Source organism: Neoarius graeffei, chromosome 15 (assembly GCF_027579695.1).
Source record: "Neoarius graeffei isolate fNeoGra1 chromosome 15, fNeoGra1.pri, whole genome shotgun sequence".
Lineage (NCBI taxonomy): Eukaryota > Metazoa > Chordata > Actinopteri > Siluriformes > Ariidae > Neoarius > Neoarius graeffei.
The window spans coordinates 46,882,678-46,895,724 of NC_083583.1; the positions used below are offsets into that span (position 1 = coordinate 46,882,678).

Here is a 13,047-nt window from a genome sequence, read left to right on the forward strand (position 1 = left end):
TGAGAAGTCAGCACGGATCACAGACCTGCTCATAACAGCGAATGACATTCTGCTATTTAACAAATTATAATAATGTTTTAATAACAGCAGAAGCATTATGAAATCCTGTGACTATTACATTGCACAACTGCTGAATGTACAGATTCTGAAATTAATAAAATGAGACACAGCTGCTATATTCTAGCTGAATTAAAGGAAAACTGAAGTCGTTTTTAAACTTGCTTTATTTCTTAATTAACATGTTATTCAATTACGTTTTTGGTTTTAGTAACCTTATATCATGACTCGTATTGATAACTAACTGCAATTAAATATTATACTTATCGGCCTATTCGGTTTTTAGCCATGTTGAATTTAGTTCGTTTGGTCCATGGCAGGCGTCGCTTATCCGTGCGATCTTCACGAGACTTGTGCGAGACTTCGAAATGTCAAGTGTCAGCGCCACCATTTTGAAAACTGTTTTCCAAATGAAATATTGTGCAAAAACGATTGTAAATGACGATTACTGCCTACTTTTTTCAAACTTTCCTGATTGCTGTCAAAACAAACAAAACTTCCGGCTTGAGTACGTCAGCATTCGATGAAGGGCGCGCGCATCTTTTGACAACGTTGGCAGATGTTCGTCACTTTGATTTCCGCTGTATGTTTTACTTCCATCCTACGATGTCTCGCACAGGTCTTAACGAATCTTGTTTACGGCCATTGCTTTGACATACGGACTGATATATTACAGAGCATATTTCAAACACTCATAGCTTGCTATAGCAGTGACAGAATAGCGATCAACAATGCATTCCGATATTTAATGAAATGAGATAAACAGAGGGCGGCACGGTGGTGTAGTGGTTAGCGCTGTCGCCTCACAGCAAGAAGGTCCGGGTTCGAGCCCCGTGGCCGGCGAGGGCCTTTCTGTGTGGAGTTTGCATGTTCTCCCCGTGTCCGCGTGGGTTTCCTCCGGGTGCTCCGGTTTCCCCCACAGTCCAAAGACATGCAGGTTAGGTTAACTGGTGACTCTAAATTGACCGTAGGTGTGAATGTGAGTGTGAATGGTTGTCTGTGTCTATGTGTCAGCCCTGTGATGACCTGGCGACTTGTCCAGGGTGTACCCCGCCTCTTGCCCGTAGTCAGCTGGGATAGGCTCCAGCTTGCCTGCGACCCTGTAGAAGGATAAAGCGGCTAGAGATAATGAGATGAGATGAGATGAGATGAGGCCCTTTAATTTAACGAAACCAAAACTAAACTCTTGTCTTCATACCATGACTTCTCTCTCTCTCTCTCTCTCTCTCACACACAAGAACTCAGTGCTTGCTCAATGCTAACAGTCCTTTTGGGAAATGTCTGCCATCTGCTGGTTATGTTGTTGTACTGCATCTAGATTTCAGTATTTGAGGAGTGTGAATCTACTTTTTTCCAACATCAATTTTGAAAAGGTGATTATGATACAATAAAAAAATACAGTTAAACAAGTAAAGATGACCTGATACTATTCAGTGTAGCACCGGTCTGATTCACTTGAGAGAGATTTCAGTTTTCCACCACAGGAAAGTCTTAAAGACGGAGGACTTTTCAGTTTCATGGTAAAATCACAAGCTGTGTTTGACACATGGATCAGTTTTTCATCATTTTCTCTTTGATTTGAATCTTGGTTGTATCACTGGAGCCATTTTACAATTCAAATCATTTTTATAACTCTGCATTATTTCAAATATCCAGTTTTCTCTTGAAATTCTCTTTTTTTTTTCATGTGAACCTCACAGAAAATTTCCTTTTAAATTCATGTGCAATTCCACACGCTGTACTCAGGTTCATCTTCATCATACGAGTCACAGTTGGAGTTCACTTGGTTGCTATAGTTCTCATTTCTTTCTTGTATTTGTTCATCAGTTTCCATTGATGGTGTGGAGTGGCACGATGTGAAGTTTTTCCAGCTGGCTGCGCAGTGGCCCACCCATGTAAAACACTTCCCTGTGGGAATCTTCGGCTATACCAAGCCCCTGTGACGAGCCCGTGACACTCTGGAACTTTCTCTGCCACACGCCTCATGAAACAAGGGAGAGCCTGCCTGAGGAAAAAGGGAGACTGAAATTTAAAAAAAAAAAAAAACCTGAAATGTGGATTTTCCTGTGGAAATGCTCTGAAGCCCGCGTCCCAAACTACATGGATGTTGTTATTAATGTTCTGTTCTTGGCTGTTGCACCAGCAAAAGGAAGAAGGTTTGTTTGCTGCCATTTTTGTATACATATTGTGGTTAGAATTTTGTAGCCACCACGTAATGGCAGCTTGGTTTTGCACTTTGTTTGGTTAGTATTTTTATTATTTCAATGAAATCCTGTGGTCGTATTTGTTCTGTGTACAAGGTGGTGTGTGTGTGTGTGTGTGTGTGTGTGATGGTGACAGTGGTGCAGAAGTGAGGGTGATTGTACTGAAAAAAAATGAGGGGAGGGGGATTGTTGGGGCAGGTAGGGGTGGGGTGGGGTGGGCTCAGGTTTGCTCTTCATAGTGATTCAGACCTTGCTGTGAAATTTAAAGAGCTTTTCTTTTTAACGGCTCTTCTTTTCAAGATTGTAGTTTGAAGCTGAGAGAAGGGACTCGCACCCGTTAAAAAAACACGCCAGCGTTTTACAGCCTGATCTGTATTTGCCAAATATGTAGCATATGTGTGATTACGACACACAAAACCCTCAACACGTTTCCCTGTACTGAGAAAATGACTTCAAACTAATTTACTTGAAACTCGGCTATAGTGCAAATCTAAGGGCGGTTGTTGATTTCTATCAATAAACGTGTACAAGATGTGTTTATATTACACAAATTCTAAACTGCACACTATGTTATAACCATAAAGATCTTTTAGACAGATATTTAGATTAGATTCGATAACTTTATTTGTACCCAAAGGTAGATTTGGTGTGCAGCCAAGTGATCTCCACTCATACAAAACATTTAAAACAAAGGACACGCTTAACATACAAACATTTGAAATATTACAGAAATGTTTAAAAACAGTAAACATTAGACAGGACCAAAGTAACGCATCCTAGAGTGACATAGTGTCACATTGTGTAAAAAAAAACAGTCATATACCAGCCATGATAAATTGACGAATATGTAATAAAATGAGACTGATAAGATTCTTAACTATATAAACAAATTAAAAATTAATTATAAAACAAATAAAATAAATTGTGCTATTACAGCCTATGTTTAGAAGTTATATTATTAATCTCTCTAATAGCAGAGGGGACAAAACTTCCTCTGAAACGCTTTGTCTTGCAGACAGGTAGGTTGTATCTGTAACCAGATGGAAGGAGCTGAAATTCCTTATACAGTGGGTGAGAGCTACGGTATCTTCCAAGATGGAACCAGCTATCCTCTGCAACCGTCTGGTGTACAGGGTCTCAGGACGAAGTTGTGGCTCTCCAGTCAGCCTGCCAGACCACTTAACTATTTGAAAAAGGGAATTCTTGGTTTTTAAAAGACAGGTTGTTGAACCAGCACGCCAAACAGAAAGATAAGATAGATTCAATAAAAGCATGGTAAGCAAGGTTCGATCAATGTGAAAGTAAGACAGTTTCCTCAGACAATGCAGACGCTGGTTGGCCTTTTTAAAAACAGCTTCACGGTTTACCTCAAATGTGAGCTTGTTGTCAATAATGGTGCCAAGGTATTTGTACTTGTCTACACTCTCCACTTTCTGACCATTAATTTCTGTGGGCATCCGGATCTGGTTGTGCTTTCTAAAATCAATAACCATGTCTTTGGTCTTCGAAATATTTATCTACAGGAATGATTTGTTACACCACTCTATAAATTCTTCCACTACTGGGCCATGACCTGCCTCCCCGCCTTGCAGTAAGCTCACAATCACTGTATCATCTGCATATTTTAAAATAGATATGAGGAAATGTCTTTTTATTAGTGCTGTCAAAAATGTCGCGTTATTATCGCGTTAACTTGACTCAATTTTAACGGCGATAATTTTTTTATCGCGAGATTAACGCTCTGTGACATGATATAGGTTTTCCATAAGCTTTTGAAACTGCCAGGAACTTGGAACAGAACAGAGACTTTGCTTAGAAAAACGATAGCAGCTAGACTGTAATGCCACGCCCCGCACAGCCAGAGTCCTCTGCCCTCACCCCAAAGAACCAGCGCGGGCAGCTCGCGCTGCCGCGCCTCGGGACGAAGAGCCACGGTGCTCGGCTTAGGTTTCGTTTTCCCATCGGCGGCTCCAGCCCGACTTTGCAGTGGCTGTGACAAGACGTGTTATACGGAGCCGTAGTAACTCGTCCCCTCACTTTTAATTACCCGAGCGCGCGCCTTAACGCAAAGCGTGCGCACGGGTTATAACTCGTGCGCGCGCATTAATATCTCGTGCACACGCCTTATAAGTCGTTCCCACGCTTTATTTTTTTATTCACCATGTCCCGTCTACGGCTCCGTAGTGTTATGCTCTGCAATAAAAAAAAAAAAAACATTGGTACAAAGCAAGCCCATTCACTTTTTTATGCTGATAAGAGAATTACAATGGTTTTTCATGTGACAAAAATGTGCGATTTAAATTGCGATTAATCGCGAGTTAACTATGACAGTCGCGACATTAATCGCAATTAAATATTTTAATCGCTTGACAGCACTACTTTTTAGCTGATTGTTTTCGCTGACTTTTAACACTGAAGCAAGTCAAACGTGTGACAGATTCACACTTTCCCAAAGCGTTTATGGCAGGGGTGCCCAAATTGATCCATAAAGGGCCGTGTGGCTGCAGGTTTTCATTCCAGCCATGCAGCAGCACACCTGATTTGGCTTATTCAATCAACTGACACACCCACCCTTTAATCAAGGGTGGGTGTGGCTGCAAGTATTTGACTGTGTGAAGACAGTTCAGTTGATTGAATGAGCCAAATCAGGTGTGCTGCTGCATGGCTGGAATGAAAACCTGCAGCCACATGGCCCTTTATGGATCAATTTGGGCACCCCTGGTTTATGGTGTCCGTGCACCATTAGTCCCACACGACTTAACCAGACGTTCACACTAGAAAGTCACAAACCTGATAAGTGCACTATCCAGCTTCTTTTTTTTTTTAAATCTACTAGTGAGAAATATTAGTAGCTCTCGGTAGCTTTTAAGGCAAATTAAACACAGCTTAAATAACACACTGATCAATATGAAAACTGTTTGTTTAATTTACATGTGATATGCTAGGCGTTGTACTAGTTTCACTGGCAGATTAGCAAAGCAAGCTAAACTCTCTGCTACTTCCTTCCGAGCTTTATTTTTATTTTTATTTTTCATTTCTATACATGCTTAATGACAGATTGTCAATGACAGGAGAAGATTAAACCATGTTTATATGTTTTTTCTTCTTCCATTTTCCCATATCAAACAATAAATGAGAACTAATGCAAGTCGGAACTAAAGTTATAAGCAGGGAACTAAAGAAATGTCAGACAACATGCACTACAAGAATCATTTGAGGCTTTGTTTTTTCCTGTTTTACCATGCTAAGTTAGCACGTTCAATGAAATTGTGGCCCATATGTAGAAAATGAACGGCCGGTCACGCTCTCACGTGAACACAGGGTTACACAGAAACTACTTCTACCCTCTGAGAAATGTCGTCCTGTCTCTGAAACCTGGCTTAGAAATGAATTTACTTCACTAATACCTTTGACTAAAGGATTAATGAATGTTCTACAACTAATGCCTCGTCAACCAATTGCATTTCGACTTCCCTTATAAGTCAGCTCCAAGTAAACGCTTTTAGTTCTTTTACTCAGGACGGGGAAACGTGTTCAGATTATTGTCTGTAGTAATAGCACATACACTACAATACAGTAGATAAAGATTAGATCGAAAGATGCTGGGGTATTTATTTAAGGCAGTGCTTAGCATGTAGTTTGTCTGGTTTGACTCTAAAGCACAGTGAAAGCAAAGAAAGCAAAAAAAAAAAAAGAACTAGATGCTGCTCTTGCCTTGTCTGAGCTTTTAACTAAAGGAGGGAAACTCAGTTTGGTGCAAATTTAAATGGAGATTCGAATTTGACTCGTGACTGCGATATAGATACCTCAGTTTGAGGAACGTTTCAATACGGATCTACACTCAGACCAAAAACTGTCGCACCCTCAACACATCGGATTATAAAACCGTGCCCTTTAAGTGCATTACTGAAGCGTACGTCAGACTCCAGACACGCTTTATGATGGCAAAAATATTCGGACACATATATAATATTATGCTTGGAGTAAATGACTGAACTATGGAAGTGCATTCGGGTGTTATTGAGTATACTTGCCAGAGCGATATTGTGTTATTGTGTACACAGGGTCAGTTGTGTCAGCTGTTGACTGCCATTAAAGGGCTTGCGCTAAAAGACAAGGAGTTGAGAGCAAGGTGCTCCATGTTTTTATAGTAGAGCTGTGTTTTTGTATATCCATTCTCTCAATAATCCCTTTACACATCTGTATGTGTATATATACATGTGTGTGTGCTTGAAGGTAATGAAGATGAACAGAAAGTGAACAGTTTGGAGAATGGAGAAATGGTTAAGTTTTAAAAGGGTTCAGTTGTAGCGCTGTGTGTGTGTGTGTGTGTGTGTGTGTGTGTGTGTGTAACTGCACGTGTGTTTGAAGGGGGGAGAACCAGGAGAAGGTCTTCAGCATGGATTAAGGATGATATGAGGCTGAGGGCATTTCTGTAAGCATTGCAGTGTTATTCTATCTATTTTTTTTTAATATATAAACCAAGTCGAGACTGGTACACTGTTACATATAGAGGGGTTGTGTGTAGTCTCATTGTCAGTTGTACAAAAATGTTCATATTTTGTCACAGTGCATTTCAGTGGACAGCTTGGCTTCGTTTGTATGCAGTTACGAGGCTCAGTTTTGTTCATCAGACGTTTGGACTCTTACAAGTTCTGTTCCGAAGCACTACAATGACGTGCGCTTGCCCTCCTTTACAGCCAAGAACGGTTGGTTAAAAACACTAATCTGCGCCCAGTCTGTTTGTCGAAATAAAGATCTGCAGACATATTTTGCACAAATGTCATTTTAAGTTATATGACAGTATTCTTTGCGGTATACCACTGAGACAAGCTTTGCTCCTTATGTTCCCGTTCCATACGTGAACGTATGTATTTTTGTTGCGTATTGTTTTTACTCTGTTCAGTTGTCTTAAAAACTGTTGTGAATACAAAAACAATTTTAACCTTGCCTGCATTATTTTTAACTGTTATTGTTATTAACATGTTGTTTTGTATTACCCTTTTAAAGGAGTTGACCTCTTTTATAGGATATTTTGTGTTCAATTAAGGTTTTGAAGCATTTCACATGTAACTGAATACAGGAAAAAATGAACCAGTGTGTTCTGTTTTATGAGTGCACAGACAAATACTTTTGTTTTGCTTTTTTTCTGTATTTGATAAATACATAACATTGTGTAAATTGATGAAATAAACGCTAAAGCTATAACCTCCGTATTTTAATATGGTGGCAGTGAGAATTTATAACAGGTCAGTAAAGTCTTCATCCAACAGGTGGTGCTTTTATTAAAGATACATGGAAATTTATGGGGAGCAAAGACACAAGTAAGCTGTGAGACCATCACACAAACAGCTTCAATGCGCCGTGGTGTCAACTGCATAAGTCTCTGGAACTGTACTGATACAGTGGGGAAAAAAAGTATTTAGTCAGCCACCAATTGTGCAAGTTCTCCCACTTAAAAAGATGCGAGAGGCCTGTAATTTTCATCATAGGTACACTTCAACTATGAGAGACAGAACGGGGGAAAAGAATCCAGGAAATCACATTGTAGGATTTTTAATGAATTAATTGGTAAATTCCTCAGTAAAATAAGTATTTGGTCACCTACAAACAAGCAAGATTTCTGGCTCTCACAGACCTGTAACTTCTTCTTTAAGAGGCTCCTCTGTCCTCCACTCGTTACCTGTATTAATGGCACCTGTTTGAACTCGTCATCAGTATAAAAGACACCTGTCCACAACCTCAAACAGTCACACTCCAAACTCCACTATGGCCAAGACCAAAGAGCTGTCAAAGGACACCAGAAACAAAATTGTAGACCTGCACCAGGCTGGGAAGACTGAATCTGCAATAGGTAAGCAGCTTGGTGTGAAGAAATCAACTGTGGGAGCAATTATTAGAAAATGGAAGACATACAAGACCACTGATAATCTCCCTCGATCTGGGGCTCCACGCAAGATCTCACCCCGTGGGGTCAAAATGATCACAAGAACGGTGAACAAAAATCCCAGAACCACACGGGGGGACCTAGTGAATGACCTGCAGAGAGCTGGGACCAAAGTAACAAAGGCTGCCATCAGTAACACACTACGCCGCCAGGGACTCAAATCCTGCAGTGCCAGACGTGTCCCCCTGCTTAAGCCAGTACATGTCCAGGCCCGTCTGAAGTTTGCTAGAGAGCATTTGGATGATCCAGAAGAGGATTGGGAGAATGTCATATGGTCAGATGAAACCAAAATAGAACTTTTTGGTAAAAACTCAACTTGTCGTGTTTGGAGGAGAAAGAATGCTGAGTTGCATCCAAAGAACACCATACCTACTGTGAAGCATGGGGGTGGAAACATCATGCTTTGGGGCTGTTTTTCTGCAAAGGGACCAGGACGACTGATCCGTGTAAAGGAAAGAATGAATGGGGCCATGTATCGTGAGATTTTGAGTGAAAACCTCCTTCCATCAGCAAGGGCATTGAAGATGAAACGTGGCTGGGTCTTTCAGCATGACAATGATCCCAAACACACCGCCCGGGCAACAAAGGAGTGGCTTCGTAAGAAGCATTTCAAGGTCCTGGAGTGGCCTAGCCAGTCTCCAGATCTCAACCCCATAGAAAATCTTTGGAGGGAGTTGAAAGTCCGTGTTGCCCAGCGACAGCCCCAAAACATCACTGCTCTAGAGGAGATCTGCATGGAGGAATGGGCCAAAATACCAGCAACAGTGTGTGAAAACCTTGTGAAGACTTACAGAAAACGTTTGACCTCTGTCATTGCCAACAAAGGGTATATAACAAAGTATTGAGATGAACTTTTGTTATTGACCAAATACTTATTTTCCACCATAATTTGCAAATAAATTCTTTAAAAATCAGACAATTTGCAAATAAATTCTTTAAAAATCAGACAAATTTCTGGATTTTTTTTCTCATTTTGTCTCTCATAGTTGAAGTGTACCTATGATGAAAATTACAGGCCTCTCTCATCTTTTTAAGTGGGAGAACTTGCACAATTGGTGACTGACTAAATACTTTTTTGCCCCACTGTACATGAACACCATCTTTCCAAATAATATTTCATCACTTGGTGTTTTGATAATGATGATGATCTAAAGTCCAAAGTCCTTCCTGGACCATATGGCGCATTAGGCAGTGCTGAGCTCCGTTTCTGTAGCCCTCGGCCTCTCGCCTATTACATAGCTAGGGTTACAGTGGGGGGCTGGTCCTCTGGTAACCACGAGAGTTTGACTGCCCACTCACATCTGTATTGCAGCATGCCTTGCCAGACGGCACCATTTTTTTAAGATGGTCTTTGGTATGACCCGACCGCAAGTAAAACTCGCGATCTCCCAATCGAGAGGAGGACACGCTAACCACTAGGCCAACTCGCAGTATGATGATGATGGTAGTAATCCAAAATCTCCCATAGGTGTTAAACTGGACTGAGATCAGGTGACTATAAAGACCATAACATATGATTTATATAATTTTCATCCTCATCAAACCATTCAGTGGGCCCTCATGCCCTGTGGAAGAGAAAACTGGATCAGGATAGAAATGTTTCAACGAAGGATAAAGTTGATCAATCAGCACTGACTCTTCCATCTCTTCGAAGAGGACAACTGGACATATACCTTGCCAGCAGAATACTCTCACAGCATAACAGAGCCTCTGTGTGTGTGTGTTGTTGTTTTTTTCATTAATTTGTCACTCATGTATATTTGAAAGTAAGTTCAGAATTTTACTATAAAATAACATGCAGCCGAAATGTGTTTTATTTCTACAGGGGGATGTCGAACAAATTGTGGCACAGGATTAACAGTGGTTAAACCACAGAGAAGCTTTTAGCTGTGTTTCTCATTTGGAGACCACTTCAAAGTAAAACAACTGGTGTAGTGGACAGAAAGCTTACATCTAAAGAACTGGAAGAACACAGATTTATTCAGAGATCCGTTGATTTATTTTTATTGCACATCTGTGGAATCCACAATTATCTTTATTATTATCTTTAAACACTTACGGGGCGGCTCCGCAAACATCTTCTAAATGGTATACATATTTTCCAGACAGTCTCCCCACTACATTTTTATCCAAAGTTAAAATAACTTTAAAATTTTAATTTAAGTAAGTCAAGTGTAGTTGCTTGTAATTCAACAGCAGGTTGCTGGCCATGTAGTTTCCTGGCAGCTTGTAATTCCTGTGCATTCCAACAGATGGCAGTAGTATAAGAAAATACTTATTATCTGAGTACTACAAGAAGTGTATTGTATAAATATTGATATACAGATTTGATTAAAGCTGTCTAAATCATTTGGTAAATAAACTAGGTTATATATATATATATATATATATATATATATATATATATATATATATATATATATATATATATATATATATCACTTATAATGCTAATACAAATTAGAGGATTATTGGGTGTTGAGCTCCATTACGTGTAAATAAAAGCATATGAATTAATAATATGTCAAAAAGGGTGGCACGGTGGTGTAGTGGTTAGCACTGTTGCCTCACAGCAAGAAGGTCCGGGTTCGAGCCCCGTGGCCGGTGAGGGCCTTTCTGTGTGGAGTTTGCATGTTCTCCCCGTGTCCGCATGGGTTTCCTCCGGGTGCTCCGGTTTCCCCCACAGTCCAAAGACATGCAGGTTAGGTTAACCGGTGACTCTAAATTGAGCGTAGGTGTGAATGTGAGTGTGAATGGTTGTCTGTGTCTATGTGTCAGCCCTGTGATGACCTGGCGACTTGTCCAGGGTGTACCCCGCCTTTCGCCCGTAGTCAGCTGGGATAGGCTCCAGCTTGCCCGCGACCCTGCACAGGATAAGCAGCTACAGATAATGGATGGGTATGTCAAAAAGCAACTTGTGCTAGCAAATTAATTTGACATTATTCTGTATGATGGTGTGAGCTTAAAAACTCTGAAGAAGCACTTTCATCAGATAATATTTACTACTGCAGTGTTTGTCACCTCAGCGCCATTAAACTATACGGATCGATGATTTCTAATTAAATGTAGTTTAAGTTAGAGTAAGCACAGCAACAACAATTTCTTATTTTCTGATTTTATAGATATTTTAACGTATTTAATGTAATTCTTTTCATATACTTCATTTAAAGCTACACCATAACTAAAGCTAAACCTTCAATGACAATATTTCAATGGCTTGACAAAGCTAATAAGTTAAATAGCTACCCATTTGAAAAAAGTAGAAAAAAGTCTGAATCTAAATCTACATTTTCTGTAAATCTGTTTTCTCATGGTTGGTGACTATTGTGAAAAGCAACATACAAATAAAACTTATATTAATTCAACTTGAAGTAAACAAGATCATTAAGCTACAGTATGAACATATAAATAAAGAAGTACATAATACAAATATACACCATTATAACATTAAAACCAGATATACAAATATGAGGAGCATGACAGTTATCCTTAATAAGTCTAGCTTAGTCTGACCAGCTGCCAGAACACACAGACTGAACTGGTCAAATTGGTAGACCACTTTGCCAGCCGTTACATGCTTAGTAGAAAGAACACTGGCTCTAAATGTAAAGTCATATAAGAAGAAGAAGCCTTTATTTGTCACATGCACACTCAAGCACAGTGTGACTCATCCTCTGCATTTAACCCATCTGAAGCAGTGAACACACACACACACACACACACACACACACACACACACACACAGAGCAGTGGGCAGCCATACTACAGCGCCCGGGGAGCAGTTGGGGGTTAAATACCTTGCTCAAGGGCACTTCAGCCCAAGGCCGCCCCATGTTAACCGAGCTGCATGTCTTTGGACTGTAGGGGAAACCGGAGGACCTGGAGGAAACCCACGCTGACACGGGGAGAACATGCAAACTCTTAGCCGATGGGGGCCTTTCTGTGCGGAGTTTGCATGTTCTCCCCGTGTCCGCGTGGGTTTCCTCCGGGTGCTCCGGTTTCCCCCACAGTCCAAAGACATGCAGGTTAGGTTAACTGGTGACTCTAAATTGAGCGTAGGTGTGAATGTGAGTGTGAATGGTTGTCTGTGTCTATGTGTCAGCCCTGTGATGACCTGGCGACTTGTCCAGGGTGTACCCCGCCTTTCACCCGTAGTCAGCTGGGATAGGCTCCAGCTTGCCTGCGACCCTGTAGAACAGGATAAAGCGGCTAGAGATAATGAGATGAGATGAGAAATATCATGTTAAAAAGTAGATGGCTTGTCCAGGTTTAGGAATACCATGAGCAAAACAAACAAACAAATTATAGGGGAATTATCAGCAAATAGTTAACATTCACTCCTAAAATTTTTAATGTTAATGACAAAAAATTATATATATAAAAGGCCTTCTTTGGTGTATGGTGTCATTTTTTAAAATGTAATGAATAAAATTATTTGTAAAGACATAAAAGGTACTGCTAAAGATTCTGGCTATACCAGTGATTTGCTGCACTGTGAATCAAAAATAGTTTAAAGAGAAATTGGGATGATTTATGTTATAGTATAAAGTATAGTAAAGTGATGATTTGGGGGCTTATGATTCTTATCAATACTGTATATTAACCTGATAAGTGTGGACACTGTGCTTTAAAGCATTAATTAAACAGAAATTTAAGGTATCTGAGAACTTAGATAGCTTTCATGTTGAGAACACAACTTAAACTTGATCTTGAGATGAGAAGTGTTCCGGTTTTTAGCTTTCCCTATGTTGAACTTTGGTGGAAGTGAACCGCAGGGCGTTTCCTCTGTGTAAACACACCTCCCTCCTCCTGTTATTCACTAAAGCACCTCAGATCTCA

General features: G+C 40.3%; 1 protein-coding gene across 2 annotated transcripts in view; it reads left to right on the plus strand.

Annotated features, from left to right (window-relative positions):
• The window catches only part of si:ch211-126j24.1 (phosphofurin acidic cluster sorting protein 2), a 207,135-nt gene extending 204,699 nt beyond the window's left edge, over positions 1–2,436 (plus strand). For both annotated transcript variants that reach the window (XM_060941491.1, XM_060941492.1), the window contains one exon: positions 1,885–2,436. In XM_060941491.1, the coding sequence (XP_060797474.1) occupies positions 1,885–2,000 (116 nt within the window). In that variant the 3' untranslated portion in view covers positions 2,001–2,436. The remainder of the gene's footprint in view (positions 1–1,884) is intronic.
• The last annotated feature ends 10,611 nt before the right edge of the window (positions 2,437–13,047 follow it).